This window comes from Rosa rugosa, chromosome 4 (assembly GCF_958449725.1).
Source record: "Rosa rugosa chromosome 4, drRosRugo1.1, whole genome shotgun sequence".
NCBI classification, from domain to species: domain Eukaryota; kingdom Viridiplantae; phylum Streptophyta; class Magnoliopsida; order Rosales; family Rosaceae; genus Rosa; species Rosa rugosa.
This window is the reverse complement of record NC_084823.1, coordinates 46,320,429-46,339,702: the sequence shown is the minus strand read 5'-3', so window position 1 is coordinate 46,339,702 and position 19,274 is coordinate 46,320,429. Positions and strand designations below refer to the sequence as shown.

General features: G+C 40.0%; 3 protein-coding genes across 3 annotated transcripts; 2 read left to right on the top strand and 1 right to left on the bottom strand.

Moving 5' to 3' along the window:
- The first annotated feature begins 9,583 nt into the window (after positions 1 to 9,583).
- On the top strand, positions 9,584 to 10,568 carry LOC133745922 (dirigent protein-like). Its single transcript, XM_062174083.1, has one exon. The coding sequence runs from the start codon at positions 9,760 to 9,762 to the stop codon at positions 10,333 to 10,335; it is 576 nt and encodes a 191-aa protein (XP_062030067.1). The 5' UTR covers positions 9,584 to 9,759; the 3' UTR covers positions 10,336 to 10,568.
- A 3,402-nt stretch (positions 10,569 to 13,970) lies between these two features.
- LOC133744906 (dirigent protein-like) lies at positions 13,971 to 14,474 on the top strand. Its single transcript, XM_062172933.1, has one exon. It carries the CDS (start codon positions 13,971 to 13,973, stop codon positions 14,472 to 14,474), a length of 504 nt encoding a protein of 167 aa, XP_062028917.1.
- Positions 14,475 to 14,749: 275 nt separating this feature from the next.
- On the bottom strand, positions 14,750 to 19,232 carry LOC133743446 (uncharacterized). Its single transcript, XM_062171385.1, has 10 exons — positions 19,090 to 19,232; positions 18,759 to 18,873; positions 18,479 to 18,578; positions 18,009 to 18,152; positions 17,681 to 17,739; positions 16,932 to 16,999; positions 16,805 to 16,856; positions 16,337 to 16,504; positions 15,601 to 16,200; positions 14,750 to 15,062 (listed from the first exon to the last, which is right to left on the bottom strand). Exons 1-10 carry the CDS (start codon positions 19,095 to 19,097, stop codon positions 14,847 to 14,849), a joined length of 1,530 nt encoding a protein of 509 aa, XP_062027369.1. The 5' UTR covers positions 19,098 to 19,232; the 3' UTR covers positions 14,750 to 14,846.
- Positions 19,233 to 19,274: the final 42 nt, after the last annotated feature.

The following is a 19,274-nucleotide window of genomic DNA, read 5'->3' as shown; positions in this document are numbered from 1 at the left end:
TAGTGTATTTGCAATTTATATGAGTGAGGTTTAGTGAGAAAATTTAATATTTAAAAATTTAATGGGAGGTGTAAAAAGCATAAGAGGTTAAAGTGAGTAAATTTAGAGATTTCAAATAGAAAAACTCAATAAATAATGATAACAAGCTTTGCAATCCCCCTGACTTCCCAAAAGAGTCAACATATGACTGCCGATAGTGAACATCGGAGACCAATTCCAAACAAACATCAGTGTTTGAACTTGACCAACCGCAGCTAACCACCACTCCTCCATTCCCACCTAGATCGCATCTAGCCTCCATTCCTCCGCCTCAAGCCCTATCGACCAACCATACTCCACCACTCCCAGCCAAATTTCAAAAATAGAAAAGAAAACCAGTTTTGATCCATCTCCCATGACAGCCACCGTTTCAAATAAATAAATAAATAATAAAAATAATAACTCTTTGATCCCCAAATCTAGGCCTGGCATTTGAGCCCGTGACCCGCAAACCCGCCCGAAACCCGCACGGTAAAAGCCCGCACGAACCCGTCCATTTATTAAATTCGTGCTAAAAAAGCCCGCACGCAAAAAGCCCGCAAATTAACGGGCCTTGCGTGCTAAACCCACTGGAACCCATTGGAACCCATTTACTTCCAAACAAACCCACTTCGACCCCTTCCGTGATTCACCAAAACGCAACTCTCTCTCTGCAACGCAACCCAATCTGAGCACAGCAACCTCCCATTCATTTCCGTCACCCAAATCCCAACTCTCTCTCTCTATATATCTCTCATCTCTCTCTGCGCGCCCAATTTCTCAAGGTATTGCATGGATCTGTCTTTTGCTTTGGGTTTTCTTCGATTCCTTGCAGTTTTTGTATCTGGGTATTGCATTTTATAATCTGAAATCTGAGTGTGTTCTGGGTTTGAATGATGGAGTTTTTGTTGTGATAGATTTCTGGGTTTTTGTTCTGGGTTTAACGTCATAGATTTCTGGGTTACAAAAATGATGATGAAGATGGTGATGAGGGTTTGAAGATTGGCCTATGCGTATGCGACGGTAAGGTTCATTGATGCTAGTTTCAATGAACCAAAATAAACCCCTTCTACTAGTTTCATTTCATGGCATGCTGATCGATGTAGGAGTAGGACTTTCCTTTTTAGAAACTATAAAACAATATCCAACTGACTTTCATTGATGCACATGCAAGAAGGGAATAAGAAGCTTGAAACCGACATATCCTCACTAGAGCCATTTTCGTTTTTTTCTCTTCATATTTGATAGATTCAATTCATTTGTTCTGGGTTTTTGTTCTGGGTTTAACGTCATAGATTTCTGGGTTTTTGTTCTGAAATCTGATTTGTGTAGAAATTGACGAGAAAGACATGGTGTTATGGAACCCTTGTACTGGACAATCCAATTCAATGATTGAGGGTAACAGAGTACATCAAAGTCTGCAACTTTCTTTTAGTCCATTGCTTTGATTCTCATGAACTTGGAAAAATTTAACAAAAACATGTTCTTGCTCAATCAATCATATCTTTTACTGGGCACTATAGCTTTTATTCGATAAAAAAAAATTATATACATAAGTCTGTTCTAGTTGCTTAAAAAAAAATAATAATAATAAAAAATTTGTTAACGGGTTTTAACGGGTTCCACCGGAAAACCCGCAAACCCGCCGGGTTTAGCCCGCGAAACCCGTTAACTTAACGGGTTTTTACCGGGTCGGCCCGTTAAAAACCCGACCCGTTAAGAACCCGCACCGTACCCGCACTATACCCGCACGTTGCCAGGCCTACCCAAATCCAATCTCCAAGGAGCAACCCATCTGAAAAAGTCAAGAGAACAACACGATCTCTAGCCTGTGACTAGAGATGCACCCCCATCGTCTGTACCCAATAGGAAAACTTCATCTCGCTCCCGAAATCGCTGTCAACATTGGTTTGAGAAGAAATATATTGCGACCAACCGCCTTAGCAACTAAACCACACGACCACTGGAGAAACATAGTAGCCTGTCCGGTCACACAAGTCATATTGACAAGGCCAAAAGTTAACGCCAGCGCAGAGGCGCCACCAGATAAACAAAAAACAAACTCTTTTTATTCCAAATTCTAGATCTTGTTTTTGTGGAGCTCTAGTCAAGTATGATGCTCATATTACTTTATCATAAAATTTTGGAATATTAAGAGCATCTCCAACAGATTTCTTATAAAATTTCTACTATAGGAACTGAAAAAAACTTAAAATCTCTATTATATTTCTTCCATAATTCTAACAGGTTCTCCATCACATATATTATATTATTCATAATTAAATATGGTAATAGTTTTTAAATTTGAAAATGTAATCAAATAACTAATGATGGAAATAAATATTATTTGAAGAGAGAACATAGAGGAGTGTTTCTGCTCCCCCTAACTTTGTTTGGGATGTAATGGAGAAGGAGTTACCTCCTACTTACTAAAGATTTGACCTTTTGCTTCAACAAAAAATAGAAGAGTGTTCCTTAAAGATGATTCCCTATAATTTTAGAGTTTTCTGTAAATATAGAGATCTCTCTTCACTTTCTCTAAAATATGGATATGTATATGGAAGTTGTTGAAGCAAAAAAATGCATTTTTTCATAATCGAAATAGGTCAGTCCGGTTTTATAATTCAGCAAGCAGGTCCTTTAGGACATACAAATATCCTATTCTAGAAAACAGAACCCCGTAAACCCAGAGTATACCCACATTTTAGGAAGTCTACGCACCATTATTCTAACAAAAACTAGATGCTCAGAAACTAATTAATAAATAGGGAAAATCGTCCGAACAGTGTCTGAACTTTTCCAGACTATTAATTTTCATACCTATACTTCAAAAAATATCAAAATGGTACCTGAGTGTTTGAGCCCGACCCAATTTTCGTACCTAGTAACAGTAAAATCGTTAATGGAGTTAACTTTTGAAGGATATTTTCGTCATTTTACTATTCATCGTCTCCAACCTCTTCTTCTCCTCCACCCCATCACCGACACCTCTCTTAGTGAGTAGCTTTCGACCTCAGTAGAGTATAGTCCATACTCAACCCAAACATGCTAAAGAGGGAGGAGCATGTAGCCAAAAGATCGAAAAGAAAGAGAAGCAACGAAAAGTTGGAATGGATGCCGTACCAAAATTATGAGCCATGTAATCCCCAAATACATGGAATCACAAACCCCGAAATGAAAGCACCCACATTCAAACTCAAAGGGGTTGTCTTCGCGGTCCAGCTTGCGTGGAGTCCTTGTCGGGTCTGAGCACCGGTGGTTAGGGAGAATGAGGGCATCGATGGTGTCTCTCCATCTTAGATCGGAGTGCTGTCGGTGGGAGATGTGGCCGTATATGGGGAATGAGAGGGTGGAGGTGAGATAGAGCTCTGAGGTTGGCAGATCCGTTTGGAGTTTTCCGATCTGGTTAGGTTTTTTTGGAGACGGTCTGTGGAGGAAGGTGGTTGGGAGAGGTGGCACTCTTTGCCGACGGGATGGGGATGGGGATGGTGAAGAAAGGGAGCGACTTCCAGCGATTTGCCCAGATGGTGGCGGCGGTGCTACGGTCAGTGGTGAGAAGACAAGAACGCAGAGCATACTGGCGTGGTGCTGCACCGGCGAAGATTTTGATAGAGCATGTGAAGGAGATGAGGGACGAGATGGACTGAATGGCTTGCCAGAGACTTGATTCTCTGCGACGGAGGGTTGGTCTGGTTCTTTGCCTTGATTGCTGCTCTGCTCTTCTTCCCCCATTGTGGTTGTCTCACTGGTTTTGGAGAGAACCCATTAACCGGCGGCGAGGTGGGTGGGTGCGAATATTCACACCAATTTGATCCGAATTTTGTAATGAAATATGGAATCTTATCATGATCAACAGAGGAGAAGATGTTCAGATTGCTCCTAGGTAGCAGCCAAAGTTGATTGATTTATGGAGTTGCGAGTGGCGTGGTCGCTGTGGCGAATGGCCAAGCGGTGTGACGATAGTGGACGACAAGCCACAGCGGTGGCCTAAGAGAGATGTTGGTGGTGATGGTTTCGGTAGAGGAGAAGGAGAGGATGGAGACGAGTGGTGGCCCGTGGATTTCAGAGATGATGAATAGTAAAATGACGAAAATATCCTTCAAAAGTTAACTCTATTAACGATTTTACTGTTATTAGGTACGAAAATTAGGTCCAACTCAAACACTCAGGTACCATTTTGATATTTTTTGAAGTATAGGTATGAAAATTAATAGTCTGGAAAAGTTCAGACACTGTTTGGACGATTTTCCCTAATAAATACTTTCAACCTAGCACTAGTGTTTGCGACCAATACAGAATTTAAATAAACTAGTAGTTGAGGATGCCATGGCACCCTCTGTACCTCCTCCATCAATTGGAATTTGGAAGCACTTCCATGTGCACATAACCAAAGTTGGGGTGATAAGGCTTTGGTCTCATATAGAAGAGGTCAGGAGTTCGAGCCCCATCAAGAGTGGGAATGGGGTGGGGTTTTTTTTAAAAAAAAAAAAAAAAAAAAAAAAAAAAAACCAAAGTCATCTCCAATCAAGTCTTAAATTTGAAAAAGAAAAAAAAAACCTAGCGCGCTTGGCTTTCTCCATTGTGCCGTCAGGCCTTGTCCGACGGCACGCCCTCGTGGCGGCGTCGTCGGACGGGCTATTCAAGGTGTAAGGGTCGATCGATGGTCCTCTAGTATGCCCAGTCAGTGTGGAGATCAGATGTTGCCGGAATCAGGTGTTGGTTCACTGGGTTCCGGACGCTATGGATGGGAAGGCCGGTGGGGATTCATTGGTTTGCAACGGCGGTTCAGTGGTTTGCAGCGGTGGTCGTGGTCTTCAGGGTGCGATCTGGTAGGCCTCCGCCTCGGGGTCTTGTCAGTGGGGATAAATCTGAGCGGTCGGATTGGGTGGGAAGCGGATTTGGATAAGACTCGCCGTTGGTTTGGCCTGGTAATTGTAGGTCACGGTGAAGCGCCGGTGTTGGGTTTGGTCTGTTTGGTGCTGGGTTGGTCAGCACAGGTCGTGGAAAGCAGAGGTAAGGGTGTGGATGGCGGAAGGCTGGCGGCAGGTTTCCGAGGGAGCAACTGGTACGGTGGCTGCAGATCTAGACATGGGCTTGGGTTAAGAACTTTGTGGGCCTGGGCATATGCTTTGGGCCCAAACTATATTAATTTATATTTATGTTCTTTGTTTTTTAATTAGAATTGGCTTTATGCTAGGTATAAGTCCCTACCAATTTGGGTTTGGGCTTATGGTTTAGGATTTTGGTTTGTGGTATTAGCAGGTGTTCTAGTTGTGTTAGGTATTAGTTGTTGGGTCAGGCGCACTGTAAGTTGTGGCAGAGACAATCTTCTCTTTGGCTGTCTAGAGGGTCGTTCCTGTTCTGGAGTTGGGTCAGCAGCGATGGCGAAAAAGTCTAGCCGTGGCATAGACAATCATCCTTGGCCTTCTAGTGGGTCGTTCCTTTCTGATTTCAGGTCGGAGGCGATGGCGATTTGGAGCATCAGTGGATTGACGGTGTTGACATTAGGGCGGTGACGGTGTTGGGTTTACTTTAGTCCCATGTCCGACGGTCCAGCAATTCACTTTGGTCGGGTTCGAAGTCACAACGAGTGTTGGCTTGGTCGATCAAAGGCAGGTCAGGTGGACTTTGGGTGGCGAGTTAGTGTTGACAAAGTTGAGTATTAAGGATTCACTGCTCCTGCGCATGTTGTCTTTGCCATATAGTTATTGTGCAAGTTTTTTTAGTCGGAGCCCTTCTGGCTTCTTCAGTCAGTCATTATAGAGTTCCAGTGTGAAGTCTAATGGCAATTTCTGTGTAAGAGATGTTGCCCAAATTCATTGTAACCAGTTCATTATTAATGAAGTTTCTTATTGATCAAAAAAAAAAAAGTCATCTCCAATCTTCTCATCCGTTGGATCGGCCTTGTATGACCATCTCCTGCATCCTCCTCCCAGCCTTGCAAAAGGCCAACCATCCAGTAATAGGCCCCGTTGGAGAAAGCTGTCAAAAGATTTAGCCAAACACAGCTCATATGGCCCAAGTGGTCCAAACGACCCTCCACCAGCAACCTAGAACGGAAACTGCTAAGGGCACCCCGTGTAGGCTTAAGCCACCACCACCGGCCAGCTCTGCCACCGCTGTAGAGCTCCAGCCCGCCGAGAACTAATCACCACGATCAGCAAAGCAAGCAGACCCACTTTCACCAATAGAAGGAACCCGACCTCGGTCAGCACTGACCCGATCTCCATCGTCCTGGGCTCAAAAGCCAGTGATCACTTCCGGTGGAAGCCCAAGTGCTCGAGCCGCCCATGGCGCCATATCCCAAAATCGATCCGCCCTCGGGACAGCCGTGAAGCATTGCCCCAAGTCCGACCTCATCAAATCTCGGGCCATCCCATCAAATCAGAGAAAGACATTCTCCGTCAAAACTGAAAACCAAACCGTCCATCACAAAATCATCCCCAAGTCGAACGGACTCCGAGATAAGAAGGGAGCGAAGCCTCAAGTGTTCAACGCTGCTGACTCTAATTGGAAGATTTATCGAAGTAAAACCTAGATGAGCTGGGTCGTATTTAGGTACTAGAATTACCTGAAGCAAAAAAATGCATATTTTCTCATAAAATAGAGAAAATACAAGTTATAGAGAAACTGTTGGAGATGTTCTAACCAAAGTTGTATTAGAGGACTTTTATATATGTATTCAATCAAAAATCTCATTTCTCAAATTAAAAACAAAAATCTCCTAAATTTCCCTATACCAAAATCTGTAAATGTGAATAGATCCATGGACAAAGATAAGATCATATCTGTGAGAATCATATTCTACAGACTAGTAGACCGGCCGTGAACACGCCTTTACAGATCGATCAGGTCTTATATCTACTCAGAACTCAAGACCCTGTACATTTGAACAAACTTTTTAGCAATTATTGATAAATCTAAGAAAATCAACTATATATATGATGCATATCTTTTTCTCTGATACGTAACCACTCGAGACTGAAGACTGAAGACCCTGTATTTCTCCTAATAATCATCATAGGGTTGTCGGATTCCAACTGGCTCTCGATCGAACTTGCTTGTTTGAATAATCATGGCCGGCCTCGAGTTCCAAATTATCTGAAATTCTGAGTTGTGCCACGACCATGCTGTAGTTTGGCTATAGTTTGTCAAATCCACTTATGGCTTCCACAAATCTCTGACTCCCAATCGTATATCAACAAGCAATTCGACCTCTAAATATGTCAGATGTAAATGACATCATTTTCTTTAATCAAAGCAGAATTATATCTACTTATTGGTTATTTTAGATTTTTAGGCACCACATATCACACATCCAAGTTTTTTCTTCCTTCCTTTTTGACGGATCATGTTTTTGAAGGTGGTAGCTAGGTTGGTGCTGATATGGTGGCATAGCTAGCTACTAGTGTTAATAATTTGGGGAAAAAGTGAGAATCATAATTGGTGTTAGTTGAGTTGGATTTGTAGGAGGATAAAGCCGGAAAGACTTGGATATGAGGATGATTCAGAAACTGGAAAATGCAATAATTGATGATGGCAAATATTGGTTGGCATGGAGTTGGTGTTTCACCCCACAAATTTATTTGCCCGGGCAGCCCGGCTATCGAGAAAGTAAATTTTCACCGTTGAATTAAATTTTTACCAAATTCAACTATGTTAAAATATAAAAGGGTTTTTGTCCATTTACACCATTTTTAGAGATATTTTTCTCACTTACCCCATTAAGTTTTTTTAATTCTCTCTTACCCAAAATACTCTAAGGAGGTCTTCCCTAATACCCCATTAAGATTTTTTTTTTGTTTTTTTATTTTTTTTAATACCATTTTACCCTCACCCCTTTATTACTTAGAGAGAGAGAGAGAGAGAGAAAATGGAAGAGAGAGAAACCATGGGAGACTTCGCCGGAGCCCCGTCACCGGTCGCCGGAATCCGGTCAACTTTCGCCGGAATCCGGTCAACGGTCGCCGGATTCCAGTCACCGGTTACCGCCCACCGAAATTTGCTGAAAATCTCACCGGAAAGTTTTTTTTGCACCCAATAGACATCTATTGCCCCCTAATAGACGTCTATTGCCCCCAATAGACGACTATCAGCCATGTATTGCCCCCCAATAGACGACTATTGCCCCCTAATAGAACTTTCGGTAGCCGGACTATGAACTAATCTTCCTAAAATTAGACAGATAAAACTTTGATTAAAGAAAAAAACGAAGAAATTATATGAATTTTAAAACGTCTATTGCCTCCCAATAGACATCTATTGCCCCCCAATAGACGTTTCGATTACCGAAATGAGAACTAATTTTTCTAAAATTACACAAATATAACTTTAATTAAAGAAAAAAAAGAGGATATTACATTAATTTAAAACTTCTATTGAGGGGCAATAGACGTCTATTGCCCCCCAATAGACATTCAAAACAAAATTTCTTTCATTCTGTCCGGTTACTTACTTACTTTAGAAAAAAAAAAAAAAAATCTGATATGGTCACCCAGAAAATGATCTGGACACCCAATCTTCTTCTTCCTCGATGACCGGAACCCTCTCTTCTTGCTGCACCAAATCCCCCAGGCTATCAGAAACCATACACAACATACAACAAGACTAGACTAATCTTCAAAGCTGATTCAGAATCCATGGAAACCAATCTTCTTCTCAGAGCATTTGAAGTTCAGATTGAGATTTGATGGCCTGAGAAGGTTCGAATCGGCGGTGCTCGAGCAGAATTCGGCGATATCGGACTCGGTCATCGGCGCTAGCTCCTGCGTTCTCGAAGGCATCGAAGATTTTCTGGTCGTGGTTGAAGACGACTGCGTTCTGTTCTGCAAAACGGAGCTGAGGTCTTTGCCGGATCAGGTCCTCAGGTCCGGCGACGAGTTGAGGCTGGTGAAATCGGAATGGGTTGCCTCATTTAAGAACCAGAGGAAGAAGAAGCTAGGTCCAGGGTGAGCTTCTCCGATGAGTTGGATCTGGCCAGGTCGGAGGGGAAGAGGAAGAACACGGCGGTGGAGAGGGGGAGGAAAGCGACGGTGGTGGATATACAGAGGGAGTCTTCGGTTCGGCGGAGCGAGAGAGAGAGAAAGTGATCGGAGAGCAATGAGAGAGAGAAGACAGAGTACTCGATGGCATTGATGTAGTTTTTTAATAAAGCTGAGGTCAAAATTGTTATTTCACTTCAAATTGTGTCAGTGGGAATACAAATTTGTTGCTGGGGTAAGTGGGATGATTTTGGTCTATTTTTGTGCATTTGGTCAAGGACCCAATATAAAATATATTAAAAGGTCAAACGTTTAAATCATATATAAATTTCAAGAGGGCGGTGAGTTTTTAAAATAACAGCTTAATTTCTTTTAAAAATGATAAATAATTTGTGCAGACTGCTATTTATCGAAAAACTAATGTTATCGAATATTTTTTTTTTTTTTTTTAAGTTTTTTGTTATTTTATTTTATTCTTAACCGACGCCCAATTGTCTTAGTGGTTCCCAAGCCTCCACTACTAGGTCCCCAGAACTCGAGTAAATACTGATTATGTTAATCTTAGACTAGAAGCTAACAAAATGAACTAGTCCACTATCTGAGCAGTCCACCTAGAATGTCTTTCAAGCCAAGCTTTTGCCAACACTAGGCACGTTAGTTTCATATTCTCCAATCTCCGAGTCCTATATAATAGGCTCACATGATCACAACCCCTTCATTACTCGGAGCACTTCCCACTTCTCTATACTAAACTATAGCAATGGAATCAAAGAGTCTAGCTTCAACTCTCTTCCTCTTCTTCCTTCTCTTTGGAACCTTAGCAGCTTCCCCCACCCTCAAATCGAAGCCTCATCCTCGCCGTCCTCTCCCTTGCAAACACCTCGTTTTCTATTTCCACGATATTGTCTACAACGGCAAGAATTCCAAGAATGCCACAGCGGCGATTGTGGGTTCACCCGCTTGGGGCAACAAGACCATATTGGCAGGGAAAAGCCATTTTGGGAATGTTGTTGTGTTCGACGATCCAATCACTTTGGACAACAATTTGCACTCGACCCCGGTTGGTCGTGCGCAAGGCTTTTACTTGTACGACAAGAAAGATATATTCACTGCTTGGCTCGGCTTCTCCTTCGTGTTCAACTCGACCCAACACAAAGGGAGCATCAACTTTGCTGGGGCTGATCCATTGATGAACAAGACTCGGGACATTTCAGTTATTGGTGGAACTGGTGACTTCTTCATGACTAGAGGGATCGCCACTTTGATGACTGATGCATTTGAGGGTGAAGTCTATTTCCGTCTCAAAGTTGACATTAAACTGTATGAGTGTTGGTAAAAAAAATATTGTGACTAGCTATTGGATGTTGCTAGTTTTTGAGTCCGTTTTCCATTTGATTTAACTTTTTACTCGAGTTTTATGCAGCTAAAAAAGCTGAGTTTAGTCCTTTCATTTTGGCTCATGAACCCATTCTAGTTTTTCGGGTATATGAGCATTTTTATTGTAATCCTTTCCCGTTTTGATCATCTAATGACTTTCCTTTGAACCAAATAAGAGATGTGCATGAGCTAGTTTTGTTCATTATATTATACAATGTGATGCAAGGCTATGAGTCCTCCATATAGAGTAATATTTCTCAAAACATTGTGTTGTATTAACTATATTAAAAATGTGATGAATTATATTAGATGACGTTAAACACGTGAGACTATTTAGTTTGATAAGTAATTAATAAACTCCCATTACACGTAATTACCTCAAATCATTCGGCATCATATTATACAATCATATGCAAGACTAACACAGAACTCCTATGTGAGATTCTATTGGATCTCAACTTCGATTGGAAGTTTAGTTAACTGGGTGGGTGGTTTGGGTGTCAATGTCTGAGTGAAAGGTGAGTAACTAATGAGTCCATGATGTCTGTTAGTACGTGCTTGTTGTTGAATTATAATGTATTGGGTGTGGTCATAATGCCCTACTTTCTCTTTCCTGTTGAGGGAATAAAGTGCATGGGTCAACATGATATAATTGAGTAGGTACTAGGTAGAAAGAAAAAAAAAATCAATAGCCAAGTTTCAATCATAAATCTCTTTGTTATATTGTGTTGCTTCGTATGTGAAGCTTATTTTTCTTTTGTGTTAATTTTAGATAGCAAACTTACTTAGTAAATTTTGCTTTAGTTTTGCTTTACTCCTATTGTGTACATTTCCTACTTTGTACTCTTTGTATCTCATCAATATAGACAATACTATTGATCATACTACACTCCTTAGAAAAAAAGGGAAAAAAAAAAAAAAACCATACTTTATTACAAATTAATTACTTTTGGATTTATACTAATGCTCGAAAGCTGTAATTCTTGATTTGATTAGGAGGTGCCTCCTAATTAGTCCTGTAATAGCATGATGATTCTCAGTTTTTGGCAGGTTACCAACTACACAAAGACAAAGGGTGCCTAAACTAAAGTGGATTAACATACAAGGCAAATCCGTGACTATGCATATGACTATGCATATAATCCGTGACTATAATGGGTCCTTGACCAAAAGCCCCAAAATGAGTCAAAGTTATCACATTTACTCCAGCAACAGATTTTTATTCCCACTAACCCAATCTAAAGAGAAATGACAATTTTGCCCTTAGTCTAATTAAGAAACCACTGCCACTCATCTCTCTCTCTTCCCGATCCCCACCTCTCTCTCTCTCTCATCACCAATCGAATGCAGCTGTACCAGACCATCTCCGAGACGGCCTCCGTCCTCGGCTAGAACATCGCCGTCACCTTGAACCTCTCCACCGCCTTCAACATCCCTTTGAAATCAAACTGCTTTGTCAGAACCAGAGTCGTCGCGGGGTCGGGTTCCATCTGAGCGCATGCATCCCGGCGACCACAGCTATGAAATTCCGGTGGAGGCGAAAGCGAGGGTTGTAGCCGGTGAAGGAGAGCTTGTGATTGTTGGAGCTCGAGTCGAGGAAGTGAATCAGAATTGGGGACGTTGACCCGGTCGTGGTAGTTGCTAAAATAGCCGGATCCGGCGAAGGCGCTTGGCCGCGTAGTTGGTGAAGATGTCCTTAGTGTCAATGGGTGTACCTGGTGAAGTGTTTGATGTGCGAGTGGGAGGCTTCGACCTCGCCGGAGGAGGAAGAGTAGAAGCCGGTTCGATTCCGGCCAAGTCTCCTTTGTGTCTTTTTTTTTTTTACTGGATTTTGGGTTTTTTTTTTTTTCCAGCTGAGATTGAGCATGAGAGGGTGAAGACTCTTTTTTTTTTTTTGATAAAATAGGGGCAGAATGCCCAGAAGGAAAGAAATTGAAAAAAAAAATGTTCTATTAGGGGACAATAGACGTCTATTGGGGGGCAATAAACGTTTTGAATTAATGTAATCTCCTCGTTTTTTTTCTTTAACCAAAGTTTTATTTGTGTAATTTTAGGAAAATTAATTACCATTTCGGTAATCGAAACGTCTATTGGGGGGCAATACATGGTTGATAATCGCCAATAGACTATTAGGGCAATAGACATCTATTGGGGGGCAATAGAGGTCTACTGCCCTTCTATTGGGGCAATAAACCTTTCCGGTGAGTTTTTCAGAAAATTCCGGTGGGCGGCGGCCGATGACCGGATTCCGGCTGCCGGTGACCGAGCTTCGGGGAAGTCCCCTATGGTTTCTCTCTCTTCCATTCTCTCTCTCTCTCTCTCTCTCTCTCTCTCTCTCTCTCTCTCTCTAAGTAACAAAGGTGAGGGTAAAATGGTATTAAAAAAAATCTTAATGGGGTATTAGGGAAGACCTCCTTAGAGTGTTTTGGGTAAGAGATAATTAAAAAAACTTAATGGGGTAAGTGAGAAAAAATCCTCTAAAAATTGGGTAAATGGACAAAAACCCTATAATTAAAGCTCTCATTCAGCTTCCTAAAACGTTGTTATAATAGAAGATTAATTACCCCATTATCACATTCTGAATTTCAACTACCCTTTCATCCTGAAACTACTGGGGGGTATCTTCTCAAAAAAAAGAAACTACTGGGGGTAAAGTACGTCTTGCTAAATAGTGTTGGTAAGTTTACTTTAGTAGTTGTGAATCACATTATTGTGGTGATATGAAATACCTAACCAATGGTAAGATATTTATGACAATCATATCATTAGAAACTAGAACTTCTATTATACAAGATTGTTGGAGACATTTTTGTTAGGCAGGCACCAAACAATTTATGTGAATATTAGTACTTGAACTTAAGATGGGCATCAAACTACTCCTTAATAATTAATAACTAACCAATAGATAGATTTCATAGCATACTGTGAGAATTAATAAATGATATGATGCTAGACATCATTCGCTTCAAGAGTACGAACACAGTGATAACATGAAATTAGGAACAAATTAAAGTACCAACTCATTGATGTCCTAATATACGCACCAAACAACTTCATTCGCTTCATGATGCGTACTTTAATTTGTTCCTAACTTCATGTTTTGGGTTGTAATATAAATGAATCAAAATGGCTCTCTGGTCTCTGCTACGTACGTATCTTTGAAGCGAATGAAGTTTAGCAAAAAAAGGTATAGGTCCTTTGATTCAGTGAACGAAATTCACTTTCTTTCTGTACTCTACTTTGCACTGCCATGAACTAATGATTAAATAGTCAGGAAGAAAATTCTTAGTTATTTTGCTGGGTGACCCCAATGAGTATGTTAGTCGTAAGTATGAAGTGAGCATGCAAGAAAATACAGCCATGCCAGTGGCCACGTTCCGAAAAACAAGAAACAAATTCCTTTCCCATTTGGTTTAATCTTTAAAGAGTACTGTGCAAGTCAAGCTAATTACTCATAATTTTGTAGTCGAAGCATGCAAACTGTCTTAGAAACCTTTCTACAGTTTGGATTTATTTAAACCATCCGTACCCACAATACTTGTCAAAGCATGAACTTGTTACGTACTACGTACATTATCTCACGCGCTTCTAAACATGGCTAGTTCAACACCAATTTCAGCGCTTTTCCTCTTCTTCCTCCTCGCATCTGGCTCTGCGGCCACAGCACCCAGCAAGAGAAGGTTGGTGTTTTACTTCAATGACATTCTTTACGATGGAAAGAATGCAAACAGAACCACTTTGGCAGGAGAAAACCATTTGGGTGACATGGTCGTCTTTGATGACCCCGTTAACTTGGACAACGATCTGCAGTCAACCCAAGTTCGTTGTGCACAAAGCTTATATTTCTATGGCAAGAGAGATATATTCACTGCTTGGCTTGGCTTCTCCTTCGTGTTTAACTACACCAAGCGCACTGGAGGAAGCTTCAACTTTCCTGGTGCTAATCCTTTGATGGGCAAGGCCGAGGACATTTCAGTGATTGGGGGTACTGATGATTTCTTCATGGGTCAAGGGAGGGCAATTTTGATGATTAATTCATTTCAGGGGAAACTGTACTTCAGGCTTCGCCTTGATTTTAATCTTTATGAGAGTTGGTAGACTGGTAACCATTTTGCTTGTGGTTCTTAATATTTTGAGTTGTAATTCTACAAACCCGGCCACATTGATTTCAAGTTCCTGCAATCCCACAATATTTATTCTAAATTAAGATGGTACTCAACTCAAATTTGGATGCTTCAATTCAGAACTCAGTTGAGTTACTTCAGTAGTTCAGTTAGGTTTACTTTAAACGGATCCTATTTGAATTTCAGTTTCCGAAATTCTAAATGCCCTGATACCAATAACGCATACACAACAACTGGGATCAAACCAAGTCATCGAAACTTTTTGTTTATTGTCATTGCCGAAACAGGTCAGTTGTTCTTTTACAAGATGATAGAAGGAAAATACCTCACAATATTTACAATAGTCTCAAGAGAATATTGGCAATCTCTGATCCCCTGATGCATATGAGATTATACTCCTTTTAAGGGGTGGAATGTACTGTGCTCCATGGAATGCAGCAGCGCGTAGAACATTTAAAGGTCCAAAATCAACTGAGTAAGCCCTCTGGAAACCATCTAGGATTGCCATCATTGTAACATTAGCCGTTTTTCTCTCTGCTTCATATTTCTTCAACAAATTGACCTGCATAAGATTAGAACTACTATCAAATGAATCCCATGAAATAATGATGATGAATGTAAACCTGTTTTTCTGCACAGCAAAACAAGCATCAGCACATACAGACTCAAAAAACCAAGTTAAAAAAATGGAATCCACATAGAGTCATTTCCTACTGCATATTACACAAGGAAACAACAGATAAAAGTATTATCCAACTCAAAATGCAGCCATGGTTAAGCACTACTTGAATAAAGCCTTAGTTGTAATCATTATAAACTGATATGATTAACTGCCCAACATGTGATTCCTTTATATATGGCTTCAATGCAATTTATTTTCACGCATTCAATAATTAGACTCTTGATTCTTGTTAATGATTTGAAAGACTACTAAATAAACGTCCATGTCTCCTTGATAAACCAACTTTGATTTACCAGTTCAGATGAAATTCACCAGATCAAAAGAAATGCATGTGATGCGGCCTCAAATATCATAAACTTTCAATGACCAAAAAGCAGATTTGTTATCTCAACACAAGAAAAAGCAGAAAACCACCCACCTCAGAAATATCTGTTCCCACTGCAATGCCCTCAGAAATGATTCTTGAAAGAGCAAATGCATCTCCAAAACCCAGATTAACTCCTTGCCCAGCCAAAGGGTGAACAGTGTGTGCTGCATCGCCAATTAGAACCACATGCTTTGACACATAGTTATTGGCATGCATCAAAGACAAGGGAAACACCATTCTTTCAGATGCCAACTTCATCACTTTCGGCGGAACTTTGAAGTATTCATTAGCAGAAATAGTTGTGTCTGTCTTAAACCAAGAAAAAATGCCTCCACTTCCGAAGTTGCTTGACTTAGGATGAGGGCCAAATCCATAATCAAGAGCAGAATTTACGGCTTTCACAAAATCATCCTCGACCATTGATTTATGGTCAGTTGCTTCTTCCGGGTTCATAGTCCAAACAATGTTACTAAAATTATCACCAATAGGCAAAAGTGCAATTGGTCCGGTAGGTAGAAATCTTTGCCATGCACATCGATTTTCTGCATGATGCTCTACTGTGCAAATGATTGCATTCTGTGAGTATTTCCATCCAGTCGTCTTAAATCCTGCCAATTCCCTAACACGTGACTTGGACCCATCAGCTCCAACCTGCAATATTCAATATGCAATTTGATGACAATCTGTAACTTAAGGATGAGATACACAACTTCATCATAACAGACATTTTTGTTGATCCTATTAACTATAAAAGGGGAGCACAACTCTTTCAAATGTAATTACTTACCACCAACTTTGCATATAAACTATTGCCATCACTTAGATCCAGTTTTGCTAAGTTTCTACGCTCATTCAACCCAGATGATGTGCTGTTCATCCCCATAGATAGAATGCCTGGATTTAAAGCCATTGAGGATAATCTGGAAGGGTAAATAGTCTTCTGGAAATCTGTATCCTGTTCAAGTTTAACCTTTTTAGCTGTAGAAAGTATTAAGACTTGAATGCAATACATCAAAATCAAACCATAAAAATTAATACATACACCGGAGACTGTTAAAACAAGAATAGAAGCTGGTTAAGTTTTTCATTCAGAAAAAGAATGTAAAATACGAAAAAAAATAAGTAAATCAAAGAATATAGGAGTGTTCAGCCACCAACAAAACAATAAGAGAATCAGAAACAAAAAATTACACTAATGATTATGTTTTTTTGCTTATAACAAAGTAATGTAATTAAACATACGGCTATGTCATACCTGCATGCATGACAAAAGAGAACTGTGCAGCACTTTATTCTCCACTACACACCTGATCAGAAGTCAATATCAACATGTATCCTCCTAGTATAGATAAATAACAAATATAAAATCTTTCTATTCTTACCCCAGATATTCTTTATGGACATCTCTAGCATCGTATCTCGTATATCCTAAGCCAGTATAGTCCCAAACCTAGAAAATATCATGAAGGAATAAGTTAGATCAGTAAACTTAACTTCAAAGACATCATCAATTATAGTGAAAAATACCATGTCAATGGGACATAGAATATATTATGAGAACTATACTTCATTTTCAGAAAAAATAAGATATATGCGTAATAAGAACTATGCTTTCTATTTCCTTTCTCTAGGGTAATTCTTTTGGATTAGGAAGTACTAATTTACTTGTGAGAGAGTATGGGTGTATCTTAATGGTTCTCTTGCAAATTATTTGACATTCAACTCTCCATTATCACATCTGTAACACCCATAATGATTACAGACTCACATACTGGCAATGATGATCAACTTCTATCATTCCACCATCTCAGAATGCACTAGTCCGATCAATCCCTCTATCATTATTTGTAGTCCATTATAACATATTGGCAATTTCCACTGTGACTACAACATGCATGCCCAAGCTTATGAGGGCACAACTATTGATACTTCATTCTTCATAACTAAATATACAATAAATGAACAGGATAAACATAATTAATTGGCAGACAACTGATTGGAATCATAACTCTTCTGTAATTAAAGATTGGACTATTTGAATAAGATTTCCGCAAATAAAGCAAGTCGATGGACAAAACGAACAAATGTCAATTATTTACACACAAAAATTGCAAAACAGAAAGTATATCACCTGCATTTGATCAAAATATGCATGTCGATGCTGTTCAACATATTTCCAAGCGCCAATATCTGTAATAATCTGTTGTTATTGCAAGTTCAAAACAAGTGCACCATTTGTTTCTCTCTACTTAAGATATAAGTAACACTTCTGGCATCATTGAATCAAAATAGACAAGGAAGTAGCTAACATCCTATAAAAATGGGGAATACAAGCTAACCAGATTCGCACAGCATATAGTTTGAGCTCTTAGCAATCTTAGCATGATGGCCAGTAGATGAACATGAGGAAATGATGCTGTTACAGAACAAACTGAAAACCCACACTTTAATATAAATACCTTTGAAGAGAGATATGGTTGCAGGTGTTACTGTACTGACCCTTGCATCAGGGGGGTCTTCTTTCTTGATTGAGAGTCCATTAGATAATGCAGGATTGCTATCAATGATGGCCACCTTCAAGTGCTTTGTCATCGGCATTCTAGCTAAAAAGACACAAGAATAGACCATAAATATACAAAAAAATATATATATTAGTATGTCGCTGTAGAAATCTGCAGATAACAAACTGCACGACAAAAGTAATTGTTACCAGTTCATCAAGCTATCCACTCTAAATGTCAGAATACACATTAGAATCTCAGAGAGACAAGCACATAAGAGGCCAAAAATTCATATTCATGAAGTTGTGAGATGATATTAACCATAAATCCAACTAGATTATTAGAACAACTTGCCTACCAAATCTAACACAATAAACTACACAACACACAAAATAACCAAAGTGATGAAAACACAAAAGGCTACCTACCCAAGGAACAAGCTAGGGCCATGCCAACCATGCCTCCTCCAACAATAGCAATGTCATACGGTTCGCTTTTATTTGAAGATTTCTGCTGCCCCACATGATCCTGCGGCTTAAAAAGAATCATCAAATCCCCAACCACGAAACAATATCACAATTCTTGCAAGTTACTAATATGTAGTAAAGAACACTAACTTCCAGTTCAGCACAATCGATAGCTAAAAATCCATGAAACAAAATACCAAGTACAAAATCTAAACAATGGTGAAGAACTCAAGAGCTTTACATGGCTTGGTTGGGCACCATTGGAGCTGGAAAATTTAGCAGCTGCACCAGTACAGAAACCCTTGTGTGAAAGTTTCAATCTGTATGCATTTTCAACGAGCTTTCTTCTGATCAAGCTGTTACAGCCAACCACTCAGATCAGACTAAACCACAACGTAAGTATGTGAAAACTTCAATTTTCTATTCAATCAGTAAGAAAGAGATTATAGCTAAAGCTTTTGACCTTCAATTTGCATAGCCTAGCATCATATCAGCAAAAACAAAGAGGTAAAGGTATAAACTTTGGGCACAAACCCTAAACCCTAAACCCTAAATTAGACACAAATGCGTACCTGTTCATTTTCTAATTGCTGGAGCTCACTGGTTCGGAGCCTTCAGACTTCACAATGGAGACGTTGGAGAGAAGAAGAGGGTAGGTATATGCGTTGCTTTGATGAGTTTGATCAAGGAGGAAAACGACATGTCGGTTTGGGGTCAATTTTGAATTTGAGGAAAATAGAGAGGAAAAGGTGTAATT

Excerpts from the sequence above, each read along its gene's own strand:
- LOC133745922 (XM_062174083.1), top strand. The coding sequence starts at position 9,760 with ATGGAATCAAAGAGTCTAGCTTCAACTCTCTTCCTCTTCTTCCTTCTC.
- LOC133744906 (XM_062172933.1), top strand. The coding sequence starts at position 13,971 with ATGGCTAGTTCAACACCAATTTCAGCGCTTTTCCTCTTCTTCCTCCTC.
- LOC133743446 (XM_062171385.1), bottom strand. Across the intron at positions 18,153-18,478 it reads GGCCCTAGCTTGTTCCTTGG|CTAGAATGCCGATGACAAAG; the intron begins GTAGGTAGCCTT and ends GTGTCTTTTTAG. Across the intron at positions 16,857-16,931 it reads GTCCATAAAGAATATCTGGG|GTGTGTAGTGGAGAATAAAG; the intron begins GTAAGAATAGAA and ends ACTTCTGATCAG.